The sequence below is a fragment of the Bos mutus genome, chromosome 29 (assembly GCF_027580195.1).
Source record: "Bos mutus isolate GX-2022 chromosome 29, NWIPB_WYAK_1.1, whole genome shotgun sequence".
Taxonomy (NCBI): Eukaryota; Metazoa; Chordata; class Mammalia; order Artiodactyla; family Bovidae; genus Bos; species Bos mutus.
The window spans coordinates 16,596,842-16,623,671 of record NC_091645.1 but is presented as its reverse complement, the minus strand read 5'-3'; the positions used below and the strand labels follow the sequence as shown (position 1 = coordinate 16,623,671).

Sequence of the window (26,830 nt, the reverse complement as noted above, 5' to 3'; positions counted from 1 at the left end):
GGTTAAGGCCCAGGGTCTTTGTGTCCTCTGGAAATGCCTGGCTATGACAGGCGTCACCTGGAGGGCTTAAGGGGGACTTTGGGGCCGAGGACCAGAGCTTTGGCAGTCCTCCTGAGAACTGAGCTTGCTTCTTGGAGTGCAAACTCAGAGCTGGCTCAGGCAGCCACCGTTCTCCAAACAAAAGGCCACTAGACACCTTTAAACACAAAATATTCTTTTATTTGTCAACGAAGGCTACACAGGGTCACTTCTGGTTTTGTTTTTATGCCTTTTTCTTTTCTTTTCTAGAAGGTATCTACATCTGCATTTATTTACAGCCTTGTCGGTATTTACACAGTCAAGAATACAGTGTTAGAAACACAAAAGTGTTGAGAAAAAAAACTTCTCAAAATCAGTTCCAGACTTCAGGAAAATTATTTCCACATGGTAAGGCCAGAGTCTCCAGTGTTGGTCGTCCAGAGGCAGCTTGGGAGAGTCCCGTTGCCAAAGCTGCGGGTTCAGAAGTCTTGAAGAACATCAGGCGGGTCTAGAAAAGTGGGATTCTGGTGTTGGTGAATCCAGGGCTGCCGGGCACCACCAAACATCTGTGACTCAGCTTCTGCCAGGCTAGCGGAGCCTGCTGGAGCGTTCGTTCTCCATTGGCAGTTTGCCCTCAGAATCAAACACATGTTCCTGGGGACCGTGAGGTCACCTGGTATCATGCCTTTGGCATTCCAGAGAGGGTAAGAAACCCAACATCGGCCCGCTGTCTGGGGCGGTCGTGTACACAAGGCTGGTTTTTTGAGAATGTAAAGGTTGGAGAGGATCAAGTTTCTATCACCTGAGCAATGAGTCTTTAAAATGAGTTTGCTGTTTTTCGAAGGCTAAATGAAAGGGCCTTGAACTACAGAATTCTTTAATTTCCTCCTGTCCAATAAAATACAGACAAGTATATAAACCTACCTGGGAATTATGAACCTTCAATAGAGGGCTTTTAGTCCTAAATGAGGATCCCAAGGGGAAAAGGAGACTGGGTTCTTTCTGGGAAGGAAAAAGAGGTGGGCCCTAGCTTGGGACGGGAAGCCATGGCTGGGGCATTAGTGGCCACTGTGAGGGGGTAGAGGATAGATTTGACTTTGAGCACCGGGGGAACAAACCCCAAAATCTGAGACCCTGCTGAGGCCTGGCCGACTCCTTCCTCCTGGGCACCTAGCTCAGTGTCACGGTCCTCACCATGTGGCAACTGCAGGTACAAGGTTACCAATGTAAAACTATTCTAAGATTTCACGTGGAAATCTTGTCTTTGCATTTTGGAAACCCCTGCCATTGTTAAAGGTGGTACTTAAAAGTCATAGCTAAAAAGGTTATTAAAAAAAAAAAAAAACAACAAATCTGATTCCTTGTTGTGCTAAGTCGCTTCAGTCGTGTCCGACTCTTTACGAGTCTATGGACTGTAGCCCGCTGGGCTCCTCTGTCCATGGGATTCTCCAGGCAAGAATACTGAAGTGGGTTGCCATGCCCTCCTCCAGGGGATCTTCCTGACCTAGGGATTGAACCTGCGTCTCTTGTGTCTCCTGCATTGGCAGGCAGGTTCTTTACCATTATTGTCACCTGGGAAGCCCCCTGTTATGTGTCTATGAAAACACTGCCCCGTTTTATTCACCTTCCTTATTTACATCACCTTCTGCTCCCCACCTCATCCTGATTCATTAGAATCATATCCTCTGGCCATTTTCAACTTCTGGTCAGTTTCTTAGAAATGGTTTCAAATCCTCCATCCCTAGGTAGAAATCAGGTACTGGTCTGTTCCGTGGTTTAGTTCTCAGCAAACAGTTCTGAGTGGCAAGCATCAGGGGTCATTTACCATGGAGTTTCTTCGCCTTCTTCCTGTTGTCATAGGTCCCCCCTCCAGTGATGTCTGGCTGGTGGGTGGGTGACAAGGAAATCTCATCCTATAAAACCAAAGTTGGGGAATCACTGAAGTCCTATTTAAGGTGATGACAGAGAGGCAGCTGTGGAGGATTCAGGAGGAAGTAGGAGCTCTTCTAAAGGAGCTTCCACAAACAGCTCTTCTGTCTTCTTGGGACAGAAGCTGTCATCCTACAGAATAATGGACCAGGGCCAGGGAGGGAGGGCTGTCTCTCAAGGGAAGGGACACGTTTTGGCTGGTTAATGTCAAAAGGGCAGGTGCCATCAAAGATGGGATTTGATGCCTGGAGGCCAGCAGGCTGGCACTGGGAATGCTGGCTTATGCCTTCAGACTGTTGCTGTGACATTGGGACTGCTGGTCCCAGCGGGAAGACACTGCGAGGAGAGGCACTGAGTCACCTGCTGGCTCGAATGCAAAGCAACCCACAAGGGCTGAAGCCAGAAGCACTGTCTCCAGTAGCAACCGCACAAGGCAAAACCGAGGTGCACGAGGCTGCCTGCCCCACACTTGAGACCCTTTCTCTACAGGCTGGGGGTGCTCCCATTTCCTCCCAGATAGCAGCTAGGCCTCCTTGGTGGTGTGTAGCCCAGGAAAAAATAGAACATCATTCGTTTAAAGAAATGGAATGTTCAGTAATTTTCCATGACTTTGATCTTTAACAGTCACTGTGACTTTGGGGTTGGAGAGTCAGAGGGTTGGGGAGGTACAGGGAGATGGTTCATTTGGCCCTGACCTCCAAGTTGACGTTCCCAGCAGGTCTGGACTGATGTCAGGAGGTCAGGGTGGAACTGATTATCTAGGCCAACGTTCAGGGCCCCATTGCTCAAGGACCCCTTCCATCAAGATGACATTTGAGAGGCATGTCTATTCTGGGTTGAAAATAAAAAACAAAATGTGTTCTTCAGGCCCAACTATCTTCCATCCTATTCAAGAAGGATCCCGCCAGATGGGCGCCGCCACCAGCCCCCGCCTCACACGGTGGGCGCAGAAGCCCTGCCATCTGACTCGGCTGAGCTCTGGACGCGGTGGACAAACAAGGCCAAGATGCACTGTCACGGCAGTGTCACTTTTTTTTTTTGGAAACAGGAAGAGCACTTAGCGAAACGCATCCTCTCGTCCCAGTGGAACGACGTCAGGCGAGACCTCCTCTCCCGAGCAGCTGCGGGGGCCTCCCTCTGCCAGGCAGGCTCCCGGCCCGCACGCTTCGCCAATTCTCACGCGGCAAGAGACCGTCTCGGTTTCGTTCACTGCTGGAATATTCTGAAGACTCTGTGAGTAAGGCTATAAAGGTGCCGTGAGCTTGTCAGTCCAACAAGGTTTCCACGGGGAAAGAGCTCAGACTCAGAATTCATTTTCCACACTTAATGTAAAATGTAACCCATAGAAGTCCCATTTTCTAAGAAGCCCAGCTTAAAAGGGAACATTTGGCTTCCGCTCCTGGTCTCCCAGAGCCTCCTGTGAGAGGTAATGATGATGGTAATTAGGCAGATGAGACAGGAGCAAGGAGCCCCAGGCGCTCCCCTCCCTTCAGTACTCCCCTCCAGCCCAGTGGGGGCTGCCTCTCCCACAAGCCTTGCAGGTGTGGGCTGGCCACAAGCCTCTACCCACTGCCCTCAGGCGTGGGTCTTCACAGGGGCAACTGCAGCCTGGCTTCCTGCGTCTGCGGGCACTGCCCCCAGTCCTGGAGGGGCAGCTTGATGCTGCCAGGCCACACCAAGTTCTCTCTTCTCTCCTCCTTGCTCCTTCATCTCACTTTAAAACCCTGGCTGGGCTCCTCTAGAGGGGAGAAGCTGTCATCTGTTTTAGAAGAACTTCACAGAAGGCATTTCCTGCATCCCAAGCTCTGCAGTTAGCCCGACACTAACAGGGAAGCAGAGGTGCCTTCGGGAGCTGGTTAGAACCATGCTTGGTTCACGCCTTCCTCTCTTTGGCTGACTTTTCCTTAAACCTCTTTTCCGGAACCGAAGGCCACCAGGCACCTCTCTCCACACTCCTAGTTCTCAGTGGTGGCAGCTGAGCAATGGAGGGAAGATGCCCAGAGTCCTGGGGGAGAGGGCTTCACCTCGGAAGGCAGGCTGGTATCCTTGCCACCAATGCCATCCTTGTGCTGTGGGTGACCTTCTCTTCCGGGCATGGTGCCCACACTCAGGGCCGGCCGTGCAGTGCTGGTTCTCACATCTGGCTTTGGGAGAGAAGAGGAGCTGAATAAGGAACATCACGGGAGGACTGATCAACCACAGACGCCCTGGGTACCTCTGCCTCTTAGCCCCCAGGACGAGGTTGCCAGACTGGGAAAAAGACCCAGGAGACACATGCTCCGTCCCAGCATGGGAGTGGCAACTGACAACTACACAGGGTTTGCAAAAGGGGTTGGGGGTTTCGTTTAGCATCAAAATATAAAGCTTGGACAGGAGTTTGGGGCAGCTTGAAAAAGGTGCCGTGAGATCATGAAATTCCCCAGAGCAAGATGAAACCATCCGTGGTTCTCCGGGGGCATGGAACACAGTGTTAAAAAGCGCCCCCACCTATCTGCGGGAGCTTGGCCAAAGATCCTTGGGTCCTGCAGACCCTCTTTCCAGGCCCTCCGGAAATCTGCTCCCGGCCCATGACTCTCTGCACCCTTCACTCCTGCCCGACCCCCGTGGAAGATAGCCTTGCACGTGGACAAGTTAGCACAGACACTCGTGTCTCACATCACACTGGGGACCTGGGGACAGACGAGGACACACCCCAGGGGCTGCATCTCAGGGAAGAGAAATGTGCCCCAAACAACAAGGAAAACTCCTCAAGGAAAAGGGAACAAAAGACAGTCAAGTTTTCATTGTGATCACACTACAGAAAAAAAAAATACCCTCTGTTCTTTGCAAAAAATGTGTGAAGGCCAAATCTGTGTTTTTCTTTTCTTAAAAAAAAGGATGTTGCATGAGTTACAATGCAACCAAGTATCTTTTTTGTTGTTGTTTTTTTGCACTTGTTAAAAAAAGGATTTTTTTTTTTTAAGTACAACACAGTCAGGTCCGCGGCCACAAAAGAGTAGCTGTCTTTGGCAAGAAGTCCCGGCCGTGGTCCTCTCTGTCACCTCCGGCCCATCTCACTCTGTCTCATGAAGTGGATGTTGTTGGCGCTGTCTGACAGTTCCGGATACTGCTCGACTGAGATCACGAAGAAGCCATCGTAGCCTTGAACCCGCCCCGTGTTCAGCACCTGCTGCTTCTCGCCCTCGGTCCAGGCCCGCAGGCCCTCCTCCCCGTCCCGAAGTCGCTGCTGCTCACGGGCCCAGGCCTGGCGCACGGCTCTCTGCCGGGCCAGCTCCAGCACCCGCGCCTTCTCCTCGTCCAGAGTGGTCCCGTAGCGCGTGTTCAAGCACAGAGCCCCATACTGGAGCTGGATGTCTGTGTAGCGTCTAGTCCTGCCGTTAAGCATCGTGTTGATCTGGGAGACGGTGACGTTGACCCCGTTCTCCAGGGTCCGGCGCCCGCCGCTGAGGCCCAGGATGGCCAGGTCACCTTCCGAAGGCCCTGGTTTCACGAAGTAGTGGGTGTCCACCCCGTCGATGGTGAAGTGCAGGTTCTCCAGGTAATGGGCGTTGTTCAAGACGGCAGCCACCCGCCGCCCGTCCTCGTTGGCCACGCTGATGATGTCTGTGGCCACGCGGCCATCCTTCAAGGCGAACTTGACCCCCTTGCCGAACACGGAGCCACTGGATGCAAACTTCTTTGTCTCTGGGGCCTGCTGGCAGCTGGTGATTGTGGAGCCATAGAGCTGGTCAAAACGTTCCAGGGTGACAAAGGCCTTGAGCTGCTTCTGCACTTCACATTGCACCCCGAGGATAGACTGAGGTGGGGAGGAGAAAGAGAGAGTGAAATAAAGTGGGGAAACCACCAGGGAACTGGAGAACCAGCCTGCATGACCAAGTCTAACTTATACAAATACACTAACCTGTAGCACCTAGTTCTACTGCTGACCACCAGGACGCCCGGCCCCTGTGCGAGTAGCATCTAGTCCTGCCGTTAAGCACTCTGTCGGTCTGGGAAGTGGTGACGCTGAACCCATTATCCAGGGTTCGCCGTAAAAGCACCCATGTATTTAACCCTTCCTTCCACTCAGAGGCTGCTCAGGGGGCATCTACTCTGAGCTCACTTGCTTTCTCGGCACTGAGGTCAGAACAACGAAGCAGACATCATCCCTGTCCTTGAAGAACTCCTTGTTTCGTGGGGAAAGACAAACGTACAGCGAAGAACTACAATCAAGTGTGAGGACTGGTGGCCTAAGAGAAGTGACCGTAACGGCTATAGCCAACATGTCTTGGTCTTTGAGCTGAATAGTTCACATTCGTTATCTTGTTGGATCTTCACAATAGCTTTATACAGTAGGGGTGTTATTATTCTGGTTTTACGTCTGAGAAGCTAAGGCTCAAAGAGGTTGAGACTGGCCCACAGTCATTCAGTAGTAGGTATTCAAGCCAACATTCGAACCCAGGTCTTTCTGATTCTAGAGGCTCAGTTCAAGGGCTACTGGAGTCGGGAGGAGCAAACACAGCTCAGGACATGTCAGCCTGGAGGCAGAGAGGCGAGGTGGAGAAGGCGGGTTCAAGGACGGGCTCACACCTGGGTTGGGACTTGGAGGATGAGGGGGTGATGTCAGGTGCGGCAATGATGAGGGTGTACTCTTGGCTAGGGGCTTAGTAAGATGGAAGGCAGTGGTTTACGTGAGCCTCTGTGTGTGTGCTAAGTCCTTCAGTCGGTGCAGCTCTTTGTGACCCTGTGGACTATAGCCCGCCACACTCCTCTGCCCGTGGGATTCTCCAGGCAAGACTACTGGAGTGGGTTGCCGTGCCCTCCTCCAGGGGATCTTTCTGACCCAGGGATCAAACCTGCATCTCTTGTATCTCCTGCATTGGCAGGTAGGTTCTTTACCACTAATGCCACCCGGGAAGTCCATGAATCCTCTTAACCTGCTTTATTGCTCTCTGCCACATTTAGAAATGGTTTTCAAGGATGGCCTCTGTCTCTACAATGCTTCCTGGAGGCTCTTTACGTGCCCCTGCTCTTGGCTACTTTAGGGAACAGGTTGGGCCTGTCTCCTTGGCATACCTGTCCCTCCCATGGCTCAGGGAGCTATGGGAAGCCACTCTCAGGCAGGCTGCACGGCCTTGTCAGCAACTCAGGCAAACAGCTTTAGAAACAGGTCCATCAGCTTCTCACTGAAATTAAGTCCTCTTTATAATTAATAGAACCCTGTCTGTGAACAATTATTTCCTAGAGTTTCGCGAAAGCCAGAGTGCTCAACAACAAAGATCTCCGATGCTTGCCAAGGGCAGAAATCAATAATTCATTGACAAGAGAGGCTGGCAAAGGGGCCGTCAGGGACTGTGGCTCTGGGAGCGGGTGGTGGAGGGAGCCTGGAGTTGGGGCGCAGCTGAGAGGCTGGAAGCAGCCCTGGGAAGACAGTGCCATGGGCAGCTGGGGGGACCTGGAGGGGAGGGACGGTGGGGCTGGAGAGGGCAGGGGGCAGGCGAAGGCCATAGAGAGAGAGAGGCTTTGCGACCAGATGGGCTTGGGCTCTCATCGCCTTCTGCTACTTTGCAGCTGGCCTTGGACAAGTTTCCTCTCTCAACTCTGGTCTCTGTAAAGTGGGGGAAAAGACTGAACTCGCAGAGTTGTTTACCTCTTTCAACTATTTGGTCATTCAACAAAAAGTGTTCCTTCCAGGCACCTGAGAAATATGCAAGGTGGTAGGCCGGGTACCAAATAAGACCCACTACTTGCCCCCTTGGGGCTCAGGGTCTAGTGGAGATACAGAAAAGAAAGCAGAAATGAAAATAGAGTGTGGAGAGGAAGTTGTAGGTGCCATCAGTCAACAGAGGTCCAGCACCATGTTCTCCAGAGTCTAGGGGAAGGAAACAGCCAGGCTGAGACCTCATGGAATCTGGCCGGAGTAAGAGATGCGGATGCGTCAGTTTCTGATTGCCAGCCATATGCCATCTGCAACCCAGACTTCCTCCTGAGTCTCTTGTCCCCTCGGACAGGGGTCCCCTGGAAGGCCCAGTCTCGGCCTGATTCATTCCTGCCTTCCCTGGGCTCCTGCAGCATGGGGTCTGGAAGAGCCAGCTCCTTGTACAGATCTTATGAATGAGGGGGGCAGTGGGAAGAAATGAACAAATGGATGCAGGAAGTGAGGGGGTGGGGTGCAACCGCTTTTATGATCTTTATAACCATGAAATTCTATGAGTCTTTGTGTCACGAATGGAAGATGGAGAGAGCAACACTGTTTTGAGGATCTACAGACAGATCTGAGTTTGAATCCCACGCTACTCCATCTTTGGTGGGTGGCATTTGAAAGCCTCAGGCATTAAATCTGTAAAATGACAACAATGATGCAGGGGGATATTTTTGTTGTTAATTTATAAAGAACACCTCACACAAGGGCAGGGGCATGTTGAGGGTGCTCAGGAAATATTACATTTGTATTTAGAACGCACCTTTCCTCCTTGTACTTTTGCTCTGGGTTGGGACAAAGGCTCATTGTGCAGAACTCCAAACTCAGTGTAACATACAAAACTCCTTAATTTGGCTCATGAGGATCTGTGTGCCATTATGGCTGTGTCCATAGTGACTTGCCGGGGTCACTAAGTTTTTTGCTCAACAGTTTCTGGTAAGCACTGCAAACGTACCACGTTGGTTTCTATTATTGGCCTAAGCTTTTCTGAAAAGCTGGTGGGACCCATTCTTGTAATGTCAGCCATGTGCGTGAATTACCTTGCTGTTGTCCCACTCCTGAGTTTTCATCTGTGTGTGGACGAGCTCATAGGATGGTTCCATAGCATCCATGTCTGGCTTGGGATAGCCGGGGATCACGTTGTGAAGCTGGAATCCGAAGGTGAGGAGCCAGCTGTTGACATCTGGGTGGGAGAGAAGAAGCAGAAACATCCCTGTGGAGTCAGTGGACCTCAGATGTGACACACCTTGAGAAGGCGGCCTAGAGTAAGGCTGCTGGGGTGGGGTGAGGATGTGGTGGGCAGCTGGTGGGAGAGTCAACAAGCACGCTGGAAACTGTTTCATAGCATGGAAGCCGAGTGTGCTCTTGGGACTAGTGATCCCTCCTGCGGATGTATCTGAGAGTGATGTCACACATGTAGAACCTAGGCTTCCCAACTCCTCTTTCTACTGTCACTCTACCCCAAGGACCTTCAGCTTCACAGCCTGGGGCAGCTGTTGATGGATGAAGACCGCTCTGCATCTACCTTAGACATCAACAGAAGACACGGAAGACAACCACACCCAAAGGGAAGATTTTAATGAATGACTTTCAAAGAGAAAATTCACTTAAGAAATAAACTCTTAAACCCTTTCCCAATCCTTTCTGCAGAGATTAGAATCTCAGGGCCAAAGTGCATTGGCCTGTGCTCAGTTGCTTCGGTCACATCCGACTCCTGCTCACTCTATGGATCATAGCCTGCCAGGCTCCTCTGTCCATGGGATTCTCCAGGCAAGAATACTGGAGTGGGTAGCCATCTCCTCCTCCAGGGGATCTTCCTGACCCAGGGATCAAACTCATGTCTCATGCATTCAGGAAGATTCTTTACCGCTGAGCTACCGGGGAAGCCCATGGAGATGGCCTGACCACAGATCAAAGAGTTCCCCCCACCCCCCGATCCTGCGTTTTACTTACTCTGACAGCCAAAGGAAGTCACCTAACTTCCCTGTGCTATCATTTCCAGTCTCTATATTGGGTTTGATGATCGAGCCCCATAGGCATTGAATTTATTGGTTTTTATAATATTCCTGGGGGGTTATTAATTAGAAAGTACTCAGTATAGATACTCAGCTGGGATATTGTCATAAGCATTTGGCTCACTGAAGAATGGAATCAGGAAGTCAAGACTTCAGGGGAAAAAAAAAGACTTGAGGAAAAGAAAGAGGGTGTGCCATCAGTTACTTGGCCCTCTGTGGCTGAGGGTCTTTTCCGTGCCCAGCACTGGTGTCACAGACCTTCAGCCTGCACCCTCAGGACCCTGGAGGGGAGACGAGACACAGGGCATGGATAACTCTGACACGAGAAAAAGGCCGAGTGGAGGGCAGAAGTCTTTTGGTCCTACAGGCTGACAAGTCTTCATGAAGAAGGTAGCCTTTAAGCCGGACACTGAAAGTTGTGTAAATTTTGTCAGACTTCAGTGGAGATGAGGGGGGCACTTCAGGCAAAAGCTGTTGTGTAAGGCAAGGCCTGAGTGGGCAGGTGAGTATTGGGAACTTTCGGGTAGCCAGACAGCAGTTCAGCAGGGCAGAGAGAGAATCAGAAAGGAAAATGGTGGCTGGGGCAGGAAGAGCCTGAGGTGGCAGGCAGGAGGTGATCTGGGGTCTACAGGAGACAGACAGGGTTTCCTTGGTGGCTCAGATGGTAAAGAGTCTGCCTGCGATGCAGGAGACCCAGGCTTGACCCCTGGCAAGGGAAGAGCCCCTGAAGAAGGGCATGGCAACCCACTCCAGTATTCTTGCCTGGAGAATCCCCATGGACAGAGGGGCCTGGTGGGCTATAATTCATGGGGTCTCAAAGAGTCAGACACAACTGAGTGTCTAACACACATACACAGGAGACAGACAGACAGCCTGTGTCCCAGCATGGCTCAGCCTTCCTTGGGAAGGGGCAGCCGAAGATGCCAAGGCAGTTGGTGACCAGAGACTTGAATCTGAAGTCAGGAGAAGGCAGAATTCAGAATTTAGTCTCAGAGCCAGCAACTCTGGGCAGTGGGCATTCAGGTCTGCTTTTGGCTTCTTCCCAAGCAGACAGATCTCTGGTCAGGGAGGTTCTTAGGGTCCAGGCATTGGTGAAACAGTTCATCCCAAAGATGGGAGTGCCCTTTGGTGGTCAACAACCTCATCCCGTGTTGCCTGTACCCTAAAAGCCTCATGTTTGCCTTTTCGGGGTGGGGGGTGGGGCTTGTTTTTGCATTTTGGATGTTACAGAGTCCATCTCTTGGGTTTGAAGCCTGGAGGTACTGAAGCGAAGGGGTGGTAGAAAGAAGATTGGAAACCCAAATTCTACTTCTAGAGAGATCACTTAAGGGAAAGAACATGGTTAAGGCAAGACAAAACCCAGGTCCAAACACTGGCTCCCCAACTCACAAACTGATCTTGGACATTTTCCTTAATCTCTCTAAGGTTTAGTTTCTTTGTCTGCAAATTGATGGGAGAAATAGTTTTCACCAAGTCATGGAGAAGAATACTAACAGTGTTACCAGTTGAATCGGCCATCATATAGCAGGAACTGTTCTGTCTGTTATATAAATGATTGAACTTACTGTATTTTCAAGTGTTCAGCGTGGTTCTGGCTCACAGAAGGTTTTCTGTGTTTCTTCTGTGTTTGAAGAAGAAACACCTATGCCTCCAAGTGCCTGGACCTTCATTTCCTCATTTGAAACACGAGGCGCTTGGATCAGTTTTCTCCAAAGTCCCTATATTCACTGAGTTTCTAAGTATCTCTGATTCTATGAATCATGGCAGATGGTTCTTTGGGAAATTAAAACAAACAGAATGGAGAGGAAAAAAAATGGCTACAAAGCCATTTTGCCTCAGGCTTAGAACTTGCATCTGAATTTGTAGTTGCAGAGGAAAGTTTCTATCAGGAGTACTGAGAATTCCCAGGAAACCAGGGGGCTGAAAAGAGGCCTGGGCCTTAATTATAAGTGATGGAAGGTGGGAAACTTTCCATTATGCCTTTAGGAAAAACGCTGAAAACTGATTTATTCATTGGTTTTTCTACTGTGCTTTTCTAAAGAGTTGGGAATGTTCCCTTTCTTTCCTATGACATCAGAGGTAGATGTTCCCTCACATTAAATAGCTCTTCACCAATCCGTCTCAGACCTCAGCATGGCTGCCTGGAACAGTGATGGAGAATAACAATCCCTTTTACATGAACACAGCTGTGCACTTTACAGAGAGAACTCACCTAAGAATGAGGATCCTGGAGTCAGACACAGCAGCAGTCTAAGCTCAGCCTCGCCCCCTCTACCTGGGCTGGTTCCTTTTCTTCTCTGACCCTCACTTTCTGCCTCTGTAAATGGCGTCAGTACTCCCCATCTCACAGGCAACAGGGATGGTCAAGTGCAAAGGTGTATATGAGGGATCAGTGGTGGACATTTTAAAGTTGCGTTCCTAGCATCCCATTCTGCCTTTTCTCTCTTTTTGAGGTACGCGTGTATTTTTAGGGATGCTGACTCCACCTAAGGATTCCTCATTGGAGCATGCGAATGACCTAGGCTAAGCCAATCAATCAGTACATTCTATCTCCCCAGCCATAGTGGCTGATTCAGAGGTCATCATGTGATATAAGTCTATCCAATACAGGCTTAAGACCCTATGCATCCATGTTCAGTTGCTAAGTTGTGTTCGACTCTTTTGTAACCCCATGGACTGTAGCCCACCAGGTTCCTCTGTCCATGGGATTCTCCAGGCAAGAATACTGGAGTGGGTTGTCATTTCCTCCTCCAAAGGCTCTTTCTGACCCAGGGATCAAACCTGTGTCTCCTGCCTTGACAGGCAGATTTCTTTACCACTGAGCCACCTGGGAAGCCCTAAGACCCTATTTTGGAGTCTATCTCAGGACCCTTGAAGACATTTTTGGAAAAAAGATGCCCTTTTTATCATTGTCATTGCTAGATGTGAATGAGGTTGCAGGTAGCCTATGTGGAAGCTAAATGTTTAGGTCTAATGAGAACTCGGAGAAGGCAATGGCACCCACTCCAGTGCTCTTGCCTGGAAAATCCCATGGACGGAGGAGCCTGGAAGGCTGCAGTCCATGGGGTCACTGAGGGTCGGACATGACTGAGTGACTTCACTTTCACTTTTCACTTGCACGCATTGGAGAAGGAAATGGCAACCCACTCTAGTGTTCTTGCCTGGAGAATCCCAGGGACGGGGGACCCTGGTGGGCTGCCATCTCTGGGGTCGCACAGAGTCGGACACGACTGAAGGGACTTAGCAGTTAGCAGTGAGAACTAGTTGCATCTTGGCTTTTGGTAGTAAAATGGTTTTTCGCACCATTTTTTCTTCAGCTACAGTAACCTGCCAAGTCATCCACCAGGAACCTCACTGGAGGATGAGGCACAGGGCAAGCTTAATCCAGACAGATATAAGTTGAACATCCTCACAACCCACTAAGGTGTTCTAGGGCTGGCAGCGAGCTGAGCAGGGTGAACGATGGGCAACCTTGTTGGGATATTCCTGTGCATCCTCAGGTCCAAAGGAGGTTTTCATCTCACCTGCTTACCACTGTGTCCTCTCTTCCTGCCCACTCTTGGGACTCTAGCTCTCTAGAGGACCATCTAGAATTCTTCTCTGAATGAAGACTAATCCTCTAGGCCTCTGTCAGCAGAAACAGGTCCAGCCTGAGCCACCAAGTTTGGGGCCCCAGGAAGCCACCACATGCCTAAGGGGCTCTCGTGTAGGCTGTACACGCTGCCTTCTGCACTTTGGCATGCGCGGCCCCCTCTCCTTGGATCATCCTTCTTCCCATCACCTGGTGAAAGTCTACTCGTAAGTGGACCTCATGCATCAGGGGTTCCCCGGGCGGAGTCAGCCATGTCTCCTGACATGTCTCCTGATGCTTTCACTGACCATCACGGCAAACGTTCACCACGGGCCTCTCATACTTCAGAGTGCGTGTCTATCTGGCCTCATGCAGGGTGAATTTCTGGAGGGCAGGGATGGTCTTTCTATCCCCAGTGCCTAAAACAGTGGCTACACAGAGGAGGCCCTTGTTGGATGAAGGAAATGGCCTTAAATTATGGGGCAGGATGGTGTTATCATGGGACAAAAGAGGGGGAAAGTTGGCATGCCCAACTTTTTGCCCAGTACACGTACTCTTCTATAAAAAGGGCTGGTTTTAACCAGACCTGAATCCCCATAGCCTCTCTGACTTGTGAGGTCTGATCTGACTGTGGCTGCTTGCTGGGAGGAGTCTGCTGGAGGCATTTCTGGCATGAGTGACCTCTGGGGCACTTTACACTCAAGTTGGTTTCACAGTAGTGAAGACCAAAGCCCGCTTTTAAAATTGGATAGTAGAGGAACAGGAATGAACACAAGCCATGAGCTGTGCTAGGCAGATTGTCAAATGTATCTTGTTTTATCCCTGCAACCATCCTACTGAGAGGGTAACAGGCAGGAAAGCCAGGGGTCTCTAAACAGAGGAAATAGGGCTGCACATGTCAGATTTTTTTCTCTTAAAATTCTGTGTTGCCATGACGACACCTGGTTCCACCCGAACTTAACTTTTCTCAAACCTTGAGCTCACCAAATGCCTTTTTCTTATGGAAATGTTTCTCTTAAGCTATGTTAATGAAACCATGTATTTGCTTTGGAATTTGCCTTCAAAATGGTTCCACCTAAGACTAACTTTTTTTCTTTTCTCAAACCTTGGGCTGACAATGACTCAACAAACCAGTATTCGTATCAACTGCTTTATGGCTGGGGATGACACACCTCGTGCCATCCTATCTCAAAAATGCATATTGTGGGCGAGGGGCTGGTGAAACTCCGTCAGCCTCGAGGTGTCTCTCTTATCTGATTAACAGCTTCCTAACAGACATGAAACATCTGGCTAAAGACTAGCAGGGGGGCACTCTTTCTACTCCCCTCTGATGTCTATGTTAGAAGCTTTCTCTATCTCTCTTATACTTTAACAAAGCTTTATTACACAAAAGCTCTGACTGATCAAGCCTCATCACTGGCCCCGGCTTGAACTCCTCTTCTCCGGAGGCCAAGAATCTCAGCATCTTTCACAGCTCAACAACAACCTTTCACTACCAGGGTTTTTTTTTTTTTTCCCATTTGTCCATCTGTTCTTTGTTCCTTTTGCTCCCTCATCCCCTCCCCTCTTTGGATTATTATTTTAGTCTTCATTTTATTTCCACTATTGACTGATAACCTATGCCTCTGTTTTATCTTTTAATAGTTGCTCTATGATATACAATGTGCATATTAACTTATCAGAGCCAGGGTAGATATTCTAACTTCAATTTATAGATCAGGAAACTGGAATTCAAGGGAAGTTAAGTAAATTTTGTGACTGTCATAGCTTAGAAATAATGGATCTTTCCTCTAGTTCTGCCTCCTAAGTTTGAATTTTCCATTCATATCATCCCAAATAAGATAACTGATTTCTTGTTTCTGATTTTTTTTTTTTTTGGTCATACCTTCACTCAGTTTATCAGGGACACATAACCAGCTTGATCTTTGGGTCAGAAACTCTCAGAATACATCCCAAGGGATGCATCCAGTGAAATATTAGGGTTTCATGGTAAAAAAAAAAGGGGGGGTTCATGGTCAAACAAGTTGGAAAAACAGTGGGTGATTATATGAAATTATATGAAACAGTTCCCTTTGCTACAAGACTTCATACAGCCTTTCCTAAGCTGAAATGGATCATGAAAATTTTGGAATGGTGGTTATCCTATCAAACTGATTTGATGCCAAAACCAGTTTTTACAGAGCATTTCTCTTAACTAGTGTTTCTTCAAAAATACTTTGGAAAATACTACTCTAAGAGAAAGTAAATGTTTCCCATTATACCATACTGGCTTTGTCAAGAAAGATGGTCCAAATGACCAGAGCAATCAAGGTCCCTGCCCTCTGAATGAGCCCTGATCCTCACCTGTCATGAAGCACTTGATGTCCTGAGAGTTGCTGATGGGGTTGTTGTTTTTAAACATGTAGAGATTAAAGGGCATGATGTTGCTGCTACTAAGGTGCTTCCACAACTCGTGGTCTGGGCTAGTCCAGCGACCAGCCAGCACGTCGTAATCCCGCCGGCCCATGTGGACAAGCCTGGTGAGTGGATCGTAGAGGCCACCATGGTAGCCAATGATGATCTGGAAGTTGGGGTTGGTGTCCATGTAGATCTCCCCATAGGCCGTGTACAGGATCTGCTTGATCATTAAGCCTGTTCCACTGAAGACAGCAAGAGGGGTCCCGATGTTGTCGCAAGCTATATAAAACTCATCTCCGCTGCTCAACTCCATGGCAAAGAGGTGCCCTTGCAGGTCGTAGTAGAGGGATGTGATCTCAGAGCTGGAGTGGTTGTAGAGGTGGGTGACCTTGGTAGGGTTGGTCAGGTCTGCATAGAAAAACTGCAGGTGGTGGCTCTGGCTGCTCTTGCTAGACACCCGTCGTCCCAGGCCATCGTAGCGGTACCTGACACTCCAGCCACCACCCCGGTTGTAGGCCTTGATGAGCAGGCCGGCTGAGTTGTACTCAAAGATATCGCTGCCCCGCTGCCTCAAGAAACCGTCCTCGTCCATCTTGTACTGCACGTCGCCCAGCCTGGTGATGCGGTCGCGGAGGTCATACCGTAGTGGGGTAAGCCGCGCACTATTTCCAGGGCTCAGTAAGTGCAGGTTCCCATTGAGGTCATAGCTGTATCGCCAGAGTGGCTTGTCATTGATGGAGACAGTCTGCAGCTGGCCATCGGCGTCGTACTCATAGGAGTAGCGGGTGGTGTTGGCGTAGGGTCCCACCTTCAGCTCCTTCTTCACCACTCGCCCCATGTTATCATACTGGACGGTCATCCAGTACATGAGCGAGCGGAAGATCTCATATTGCACTTCCTTCATCCGGCCGTAGGCGTCAAAGTGCTTGGTGTGGGTCATGACTGTCGTGGTGATGATCTGGTTAATGTCATAGTAGATGACACCAAACTTCCCGAACTGCTCTGTCTTGCCCGACACGTCATCATAGCGATACAGGTCAATGGGCAGTGGGGTCTCGTTGATCACAGCCTGCATGCTGGTCACCCGGAAGCTGTTGTCATAGTTGTAGTCAAAGCGGGCATTGACCATGCCTTCCTCGGTGAAGCGAAAGATCTGGCGGTCGATCAGGGGCCCGATCTGACGGTAGCGGATAGTGCAAGTGAAGCCCTCGTTCTGTAGGTTGATGGTCTTTAGCATGCCAGCAGTCTCATCGTAGGTGAAGCTCACCTTGGTGGTGTCATACAGCAGCTCGGCCAGCTTGGACAGCTTGCCATACTTGTATATCACCCTGCGGCCAGTGCCCAGGTAGAAGGTGTGGAGGAGGTGCCCATCCTCAGTGAAGTCCTGGATCACTGAGGCATTGCCCTCGGGGGGCTGGTAGATGTTCCTGTAGTAACCCACTGAGCGGATGGTCTCCAGTGTCTGCCGAGCCACATTGGGCATGGTCACAGAAGAGAGGTGGTCGTTCTTGTCAAACTCAAAGATGTATTGCCTCTGGCTGTGGAGGAGCAGCACCATAGACTGGAGGGAGAGGAAAACCGAGAGGTGAGAGGAGGGTGCTGGGGAGGAAGGAGAGGTCTGTGAGCCCCAGACTTAAAGGAAAAGAATGAAAGGCCAAGGAAGCCAGTGGTTCTTCTAAGTTATGCCCAAACCAGAGCTTTCCTATCAGTGTGCCCTAGGATAATGCAATGGGGTATAGATGTGCTAAGAGAAGGCCTTCTTGCCACCCTTGGCCTGCCTACAGTGAGCAGCGTTGTCTGTTTGCCCCTTTGTGGGGTATAGAAATGATTTCAGTGTGGGATGGGGTTGAGAGAACTGGCCTAAAGTATAAATATTTGCAGCAGCCTCTCTCTTGGCTCCCTTGCTCCAGATTCCTTCTCAATCTTCCTACCCAAGCAAGAATGATTAAACACAGTCTGATAATGTCCATGTGTGTGCATGCAAGTCACTTCAGTCGTGTCTGACTGTGCAATCCTATGGACTACAGCCTGCTAGGCTCCTCTGTCCATGGGATTTTCCAGGCAAGAATATTGGAGTGGGTTGCTGTGCCCTCCTCCAGGGAATCTTCCCAACCCAGGGATTGAACCCATGCCTCTTATCTCTAACTGTATTGGCAGGCAGACTCTTTACCATTACTGCCACCTGGAAAACCCCTGATAATGTCTATTGCCTGCTAAACAGCTTCTGTTGACTCCCTATGGCCTATAGGATAAGACCTGTCTGAGAAGGACATTTAAGGTTTTGCATAATTGTTTATGTAGTAACAGGTCATACACCCCCCCAGGGGTAGGGTGGGCTGTGATGGGAATGGGGAAACCTGGTTTCTAATAACGGACTCAGTGTATGGCCGTGGACAAATTCTTTCCCTCTGCGTTCAGATTTTCAGGTCATGTTGGATGACCTTCAGGGTATCTCTTAGCACTGCCACAAATAATACTCTTGCAGATGTGAATGCTGCTGGTAGGGGAGATGGGTCACAGATCAAGCAGAGCCTGGGCCTGGACAGCTGACCAGGTGTAGAACACAAAGCCAGGATCTGGGTATCAGAACTGTGGCATGAAATACAGACTGTTTCATGAATAAGTCAGTAGGTAACAGGCCAAAAGACATCTGGGCATCAAAATTACCATTTCTCTTCTTTGAGACCAACTTTTGATTAGAGGCCTTTTCTGATTCCTAGTTCCTAGGATGAAATGAATGCAGAGTTCCAAAGAATAGCAAGAAAGCCTTCCTAAGTGATCAATGCAAAGAAAAAGAGGAAAACAATAGAATGGGAAAGACTAGAGATCTCTTCAAGAAAATCAGAGACACCAGGGCAACACTTCATGCAAAGATGGGCACAATAAAGGTCAGAAACAGCATGAACCTAACAGAAGCAGAAGATATTAAGAAGATATGGCAAGAATACACAGAAGAACTGTACAAAAGAGATCTTAATGACCCAGATAACCATGATGGTGTGAACACTCACCTAGAGCCAGACATCCTGGAATGTGAAGTCAAGCGAGCCTTAGGAAGCATCACTATAAACAAAGCTAGTGGAGGTGATGGAACTCAGTTGAGCTATTTCAAATCCTAAAAGATGATGCTGTGAAAGTGCTGCACTCAATATGCCAGCAAATTTGGAAAACGCAGTAGTGGCCACAGGACTGGAAAAGGTCAGTTTCATTCCAATTCCAAAGAATGACAATGCCAAAGAATGTTCAAACTACTGCACAATTGCACTCATTTCACATGCTAGTAAAGGAATGCTCAAAATTCTCTAAGCTAGGCTTCAACACTATGTGAACCGAGAACTTCCAGATGTTCAAGCTGGATTTAGAAAAGGCAGAGAGGAACCAGAGATCAAACTGCCAACATCTGTTGGATCATAGAAAAAGCAATAAAGTTTCAGAAAAACACCTACTTCTGCTTCATTGATTATGCTAAAGCCTTTGACTATATGGATTGCCACAAACTGCAAAATTCAGAAAGAGATGGGAATACCAGACCACCTTACCTGCCTCCTGAGAAATCTGTATGCAGGTCAGGAAGCAACAGTTAGAACTGGACATGGAACAACAGACTGGTTCCAAATCAGGAAAGGAGTACTTCAAGGCTGTATCTTGTCACCCTGCTTATTTAACTTTTATGCAGAGTACATTACGTGAAATGCCAGGGTGGATGAAGCACAAGCCAGAATCAAGACTACTGGGAGAAATAGCAATAATCTCAGATATGCAAATGATACCACCCTAATGGCAGAAAGCAAAGAGGAACTAAAGAGCCTCTTGATGAAAGTGAAACAGGAGAGTTAAAAAGTTGGCTTAAAACTCAACATTCAAAAAATGAAGATCATGGCATCCGGTCCCATCACATCATGGCAAATAGATGGGGAAACAATGGAAACAGTGAGAGACTTTATTTTCTTGGGCTCCAAAATCACTGCAGATGGTGACTGCAGCCATGGAATTAAAAGATGCTTGCTCCTTGGAAGAAAAGCGATGACAAACCTAGATAGCATATTAAAAAGCAGAGAGAGACATTAATTACTTTGCCAACAAAGATCTGTATAGTCAAAGCTATAGTTTTTCCAGTAGTCATGTATGGATTTGAGAGTTGGACCATAAAGAAGGCTGAGTGCTGAAGAATTGATGCTTTTAAACTGTGGTGTTGGAGAAGACTCTTGAGAATCCCTTGGACTGCAAGGAGATCCAACCAGTCAAATTTTAAAGTCAACCCTGAATATGCATTGGAAGGACTGATGCTGAAGCTGAAACTCCAATACTTTGGCCACCTGATGCAAAGAGCCTACTCATGAGAAAAGACCCTGATGCTGGGAAAGACTGAAGGGAGGAGGAGAAGGGGACAACAGAGGATGAGATGGTTGGATGGCATCATCGACTCAATGGACATGAGTTTGAGCAAACTCTGGGAGATGGTCAAGGACAGGGAAGGTGAAGGACGTGGCATGTTGTAGTCCACAGAGTCACAAAATGTCGGACATGACTGAGCTATTGAACAACAACAGAATGAAATGAAGCCTGATTTGAAGCAGAAAGACTTCCTAATGCCACTCTTAGCATGTGACATGCAGGATTAAGCACCTCTTGCTTAATACTGATCCCCTGGCTTCCGTCTTGTTCTCTGTGACCAGGTCACACCAGGTACCCTAGACCTGGGAGCAGACTCCAAATCCTGCTCCATAAGTCCAGATAGTGTTTGGGCCTAGCTCCCATCTATCAGGTGAGACTTTTACATTCTCCCACCCAGAAGCTTCCACTTGTCATACCCTCACCATAATCCATCCAGACTCCACCCAGGAAGCGCCTGACCCTCTGATCCAGATTTTCCTGAACATTTCCTTTTGGAGACCACATGGGTCAGATTTATCCCATTGAGGTCAGCAGGCTGGGCCTGGGCTTAGGTTGAGCAGAACGAAGATCTTCTATATGGCAAGGCCAGTGATGGAGGGAGACAGACACCTGCCTTCTCTAAGTAGGTGTAGCTCCATGTCTTCCCGTCAGCGAAGATCCTGGATGTGATGCGGCCCGCCTGGTCATATTCCATCCTCTCAGACATGATGCCCCTCTGGACACCGGCAATGTGGCCCCCCGGGGAATAGGTCACGTTGACGCCGTTCAGCCTGCTGCTGGGTGACCAGAGGCTGGGCCGCCCTGTCTGGTCATACAGGATGCGGAGGGTGAACTTGCGGTGGTCGTCATAGATCTTCTCCGTGCGTGTCACGCGGTCAAAGTCCAGGGACAGGAGGTTCCGGTTGTGAACCTGGAGAAGGGGTAGGCGGACACAGAGTCAGTCTAGACATCGAGAACTCGGTCTGAGAAGCCGCTGAGCAGAGGAGGCGGCACAGGTCTTGGGTGGCAGCAGACAAGGGTTTGGACTGTGGCTCTGTCGCTTGTCAATTCCGTCAAGTTTCCTCATCTGTAAAATGGGAACAGTCGTGCCAACTGCACAGGGCGCTTGTGAGGGTAAAGACAATGCAGAGTCTGGGTAAATAGTAGCACATACGATGCATGTAATTTGCTAGTGCGATTCTCCTGATGAGGAGACAAAGGCAGATCCTTCTTAACTCCCTCCTGGAAAGGGAGTGGCCATGTGGGCCCAGTAAGTCAGTGCCTGACCCCATATTTTATGTGCCCGGCGCTGCTCTTGTGTTTGACACCGGGGAGACCACAGTCAACGACAGGGCTCCAGACCCCGTGACTGGTGAGTGACTGGGCCTGGATTCGACTCTCACCACTGCAACATGCCAACGTATGATCTGTGGTCCTTCTTGGGGCCTTGGAGTCCCCATCCCCTCTGGGGTCTCTCCTGCCCTCTGCCACCACAATCAGGGCCTCCTGGTCATCTCAAGGCATCTTCTTCTTTCTGGAGGCCCTGGGAGGCAGTGTGTGTGTGTGTCTGGGATGCCTTCTCTGGCTGTGGGTCGCCTGGGGAACACTGTCCTAGGTTTTGGAACATTTGCTCCCGGCAGGTGGCACAGTGGTAAAGGATCTTCCTGCCAATGTGGGAGACATGAGTTCTATCCCTGGGTCAGGAAGATTCCTCTGGAGTAGGACATGGCAACCCACTCCAGTATTCTTGCCTGAAAAGTTCTATGGACAGAGGAAACTGGAGCCATTAAATGACAGCAAATGATCGTGGTAATTCTCAGAGGAAGTAGAGACGTGTGTGTCTCACCCTTCTCCCCAAACAAATTCTAAAGCCTTGAAAATCAGGATTTATAATGATGGTGCTGAGACGACTTTAGCTGTGAATGGCCTGGTTATAATAAGGTTGCTTTCCCAGAGGTAATCAAACACAATTGCAGAAGCAAAAACAGTATGGCAGACAATTTCCATGAAAAATCAGAGGTGTTGTTCTTTGCAGAGAGGGCAGAGGGAGAAGCAGCTTCTATACCACCAACGATGATGGGGGTCCTACAAAGCATCTTTGGGAAGGTCCCTTGTGACTCCCCTACAAGGTGCTACCACCTAGCCAGTTGTCCCCCTCTCCCCATGGAGGGCCCCCAGTGAAGAGAAGCTACAGCTCTGCAGCAAAATTAATAAAATTGAATTAAGCAGCTCACTGAGGAACTGCCTAACGCTTCCTGTGCTCGGCAGTGGCGGCAATGAGATTTTACATCTTTCTTTATTAAAAAAGTTCCCAGTTGTATAAAAAATGAACTGCATTACGGGGAGGTGCACCCAGCTAACATTCTCATTCCGTATGCCACCACTGTGGGTGGCCATTTATTTTGGGAGGACTTGGAGGTGGCGGCCACCCGACTGGAGCGTCATTCGTCTCAGCCTAGGAGAGGGACCCATTAATGGCTGGGAAACTTTTGGTCCAGTTCGTGCGGCAGAGAGGAAATCCTAACAGCAGTAATGGCAGCTCTTTATTGAGCACCTGGGGTCTTCCAGCACTGGGCTAGGTGCTTCAGAAATATCATCTGGTTTCTGCAGAGGAATCTGAAGCTTAGAGGGGCTGCTCAAGGCTACATACATGGCCCCCAGGCAGGACTCAAACCTGGGTCAAGCCTTCTACGTAGCCCGTTGCCTCCAATGTGTGTGAAGGACTCCGGGAGAATTCACACAGGGGGCTCGGTGAGTCTGCAGACAGTGTCCTATAAAGAACAAAGACAGCTAGACCTTCCTTGGGCAATCAGTGGAAGGCTGTTTCCTACATCAGATAGATAGCTGTTGAATTCTTGAGGACCACAGGAAGCCCTGTTTTCTGGGCTCCAGTTATGTGATACTGAATCAGGCACATACTTGTCTGCTACGAGAAAGGCACCATGAGACAGTGTGTGTATTTCCAGTGACTGCCTAACTATTCGAGTCTGGAAAACTCCCTCCTCTCTCTGGACCCTGGTTACCTCCTACGTGAAACAGGGCCTTAAATGAACTTTCTCTGCAAGAAATGGCTGGGTGGGGGCAGTGGTGGGTGGGGTGCAGTACAAGACAGCCCTGGCCAGGTTGCATGAGGATGTTTCTGCAGCTTTGAGGAATCAGGAACATGTGGCCCAGTCCTGGGGTGCCCTGCAGCTCAGCAACGCTGCATGGAGCACCTGTGTGCGGTCTGCGAGGCGCTGTGCTGAACGTCAGGACCAGGCCTTCCATTTCCCTCTCCCCATTGCCTGCCTTTTCTGAAGCTGGAGGGAACTGGAGCTAGGTAATCTGGCCCTGGGGCAGAGGCCACACTGCAAAGACATGTGAGTGAGGCAGCGAAAGTGCTCGTTCTGTGCATCCACATGCAGAAAAGTGCTCTGAGATGCCAGACTCCAGAAGCCAGCCCCCTGGCAGTGACAGCCATGGTGGAGTTGTTTTGCTCACTAAGGAAGGATAACTCCGCCTAGAAGGAGAATGTGGCTTAGGGTCCAAAGAGCTAAACTAAATCTTCATGCGTATTAGCAATGCGTGATAAGAATAACGACGACAACTAGAAAAGGTATTACTGACTACTTTTACGTGCCAGATTCCATCAGTTCAGTTCAGTCGCTCAGTTGTGTCCGACTCTTTGAGACCCCATGGACTGCAGCACGCCAGGCCTCCCTGTCCATCACCAACTCCCCGAGTCCACCCAAACCCATGTCCATCAAGTCAGTGATGCCATCCAGCCATCTCATCCTCTGTCATCCCCTTCTCCTCTTGCCCTCAATCTTTCCCAGCATCAGGATTCCATATGAGACACTTTATGTACTATTTCTAATCATTACAGCAACTTGTAAGTTGGTTTCATTGTCCTCATTTTATGGATAACGAAATTGAGGCTTTACGAGGTCATGGATTTGCCCAAAAGTACTCAGGAAACAGCAGAAGCTGGAAACCCGACTCAGAACTGACTAACATCAAGCCAGTGATCCTTTCTCTAGCACAAGTGAAAATACACGAGACTCTGATTACGTGCGCTTGCTTAACGTGTTCCCTTTTGCGGATGAAGAAACGGAAGCCCGGGAGCGCCTTCTCCCCTCAAGCGCCTTCTCCCCTCGAGCGCCTTCTCCCCTAGTATAGCTTCCAGACCAGAGCCCAGTCCTCAGAGTCCTCCTCCTCCCTGGCCCCCCGGGACTCAGCCACCCCTGCTGGGAGGCCTTGCTCACCCGAAGCCGGCGCCCGAAGACGGTGACCTGGCCGCGAGCCTGCTCCTTGCGCTGCCGCCACTCCACCAGGTTGAGGCCGTTGTCGATGGGCAGCGTGACGTTCCTCTTGCCCACAGTGGGGTTGACGGTCCCGGCCAGCAGGTGGGGCTCCGTCTGCAGGGCCACCTCCATGCCGTTGGCCAGCAGCAGCCGCAGGGAGCCGTCGGCCCCGATGAAGTAGCTATTCCGGACCTGGTCTGAGGGACAGATGAGGGGAGACTCTGTTTAGGAGGGCTGAGGAGGGACGGAGCTGTACAGCAGAGGCAGAGGTGTGGTCTTCAAATGTGCTTAATGTTTCTGACCACAGAAACAAAACACTGTCATTGAAGAACACGAGAAAAATATATGGAGGTCCGTGAGCTCAGTCTCCAAAGGAAACTACTGTAAATATTTTGGTATGTTCCCAGATTCCACAATATTTCTGAATACATTTATGGTTAAAAATGGCTGCTTATAGAGTTCTTACTGATCGCTGTTATTTTATTGTTGAATATGTTCATAACATTTTTCGTAATGAGTATATGCTATGCCATTATATGGAAATAACAGAACTTATTCGATTGGTCCTCATATAGATATTCTGATTAGTTCCACTTTTGCATGATTACAACCCTGCAAATAAATATCTGTTAATCATTATGCTAAAGTGAAAGAAGTCAGGCACAAAAGGCCTGATATTATATGAATCAGTCCATATTTATGCAATGTCTGCAAAAGGCCAACTTGTAGAGAGAAAGTAGTGAGGGAAAGGGAGAAAGGGGATATGACTGTTAATGACTATGGGGTTTCCTTTTGGGGGTGATAAAAAATTTTCTGAAATTAGATAGTGGTAAAACATCTATTTCTGCTTTATTGACTATGCCAAAGCCTTTGACTGTGTGGATCACAATAAACTGTGGAAAATTCTGAAAGACATGGGAATACCAGACCACCTGACCTGCCTCTTAAGAAATCTGTATGCAGGTCAGGAAGCAACAGTTAGAACTGGACATGGAACAACAGACTGGTTCCAAATAGGAAAAGGAGTACGTCAAGGCTGTATATTATCACCCTGCCTATTTAACTTATATGCAGAGTACATCATGAGAAACACTGGACTGGAAGAAACACAAGCTGGAATCAAGATTGCCGGGAGAAATATCAATAACCTCAGATATGCAGATGACACCACCCTTATGGCAGAAAGTGAAGAGGAACTCAAAAGCCTCTTGATGAAAGTGAAAGTGGAGAGTGAAAAAGTTGGCTTAAAGCTCAACATTCAGAAAACGAAGATCATGGCATCCGGTCCCATCACTTCATGGGAAATAGATGGGGAAACAGTGGAAACAGTGTCAGACTTTATTTTGGGGGGCTCCAAAATCCCTGCAGATGGTGACTGCAGCCATGAAATTAAAAGACGCTTACTCCTTGGAAGGAAAGTTATGACCAACCTAGATAGCATATCTAAAAGCAGAGACATTACTTTGCCAACAAAGGTCCGTCTAGTCAAGGCTATGGTTTTTCCTGTGGTCATGTATGGATGTGAGAGTTGGACTGTGGAGAAGGCTGAGCGCCGAAGAATTGATGCTTTTGAACTGTGGTGTTGGAGAAGACTCTTGAGAGTCCCTTGGACTGCAAGGAGATCCAACCAGTCCATTCTGAAGGAGATCAGCCCTGGGATTTCTTTGGAGGGAATGATGCTGAAGCTGAAACTCCAGTACTTTGGCCACCTCATGTGAAGAGTTGATTCATTGGAAAAGACTCTGATGCTGGGAGGGATTGGGGGCAGGAGGAGAAGGGGATGACAGAGGATGAGATGGCTGGATGGCATCACTGACTTGATGGACGTGAGTCTGAGTGAACTCCGGGAGTTGGTGATGGACAGGAAGGCCTGGCGTGCTGCAATTCATGGGGTCGCAAAGAGTTGGACACACTGAGCAACTGAACTGAACTGAACTGAATGGTTGCACAACTTTGTACATATACTGAAAACCACTGAATTATACTCTTTAATAGTATGTTACAATAATATGTAATAGAATTATATATTTATTAAAAATATACTTTTTGGATAAATCAATGTCTTCACTTTGGGTTATTTAATCAAAGTTGACTCCTAAAAGTAGGAGTCCTAGGGCAAAGGGTTGAACATTTTTAAGGCCTTCCCACTATGGTAACAACACTCTTTACAATAAGGTGAAAAATAGCTCCAATATGTAAATCAGTGACAGAATGCCAAATATATACGTTTTAAATCACTGTCATGTATATACATATATGACACATATATGTATACATATGACAATGAATTAAAAGTAGACTTAATTTTGAAATTTTAAACCTGATTTTTAATTAGGATCTTTAGCTAATAGAACCTTCTGGAGAAAACGTAAATTTCAGTTGTAAAATGCACACTGTGTTCTTTTCTAAAAATGGAAAAACCTGAGTTTTTACTGCAGTCACCTTCCTCTTGCCCATGGTCAGCTGCTGCTTCTGTCTGCACTGCCCCTCTGTTTAATAAATGCGAGCCCAAGCCCTTCCTTCAAGGCTCTGTGTAAACGTCATCTCTTCCCAGAAGCTTCCC

General features: G+C 48.8%; 1 protein-coding gene across 4 annotated transcripts in view; it reads right to left on the bottom strand.

Annotated features, from left to right (window-relative positions):
* Positions 1-214: 214 nt before the first annotated feature.
* Positions 215-26,830, bottom strand: part of TENM4 (teneurin transmembrane protein 4) — an 855,551-nt gene continuing 828,935 nt past the window's right edge. For all 4 annotated transcript variants that reach the window (XM_070365001.1, XM_070365000.1, XM_070365002.1 and 1 more), the window contains 5 exons: positions 24,229-24,464; positions 20,619-20,915; positions 15,557-17,171; positions 8,668-8,810; positions 215-5,743 (listed from right to left, as the gene is read on the bottom strand). In XM_070365001.1, the coding sequence (XP_070221102.1) occupies positions 4,985-5,743; positions 8,668-8,810; positions 15,557-17,171; positions 20,619-20,915; positions 24,229-24,464 (3,050 nt within the window). In that variant the 3' untranslated portion in view covers positions 215-4,984. The remainder of the gene's footprint in view (positions 5,744-8,667; positions 8,811-15,556; positions 17,172-20,618; positions 20,916-24,228; positions 24,465-26,830) is intronic.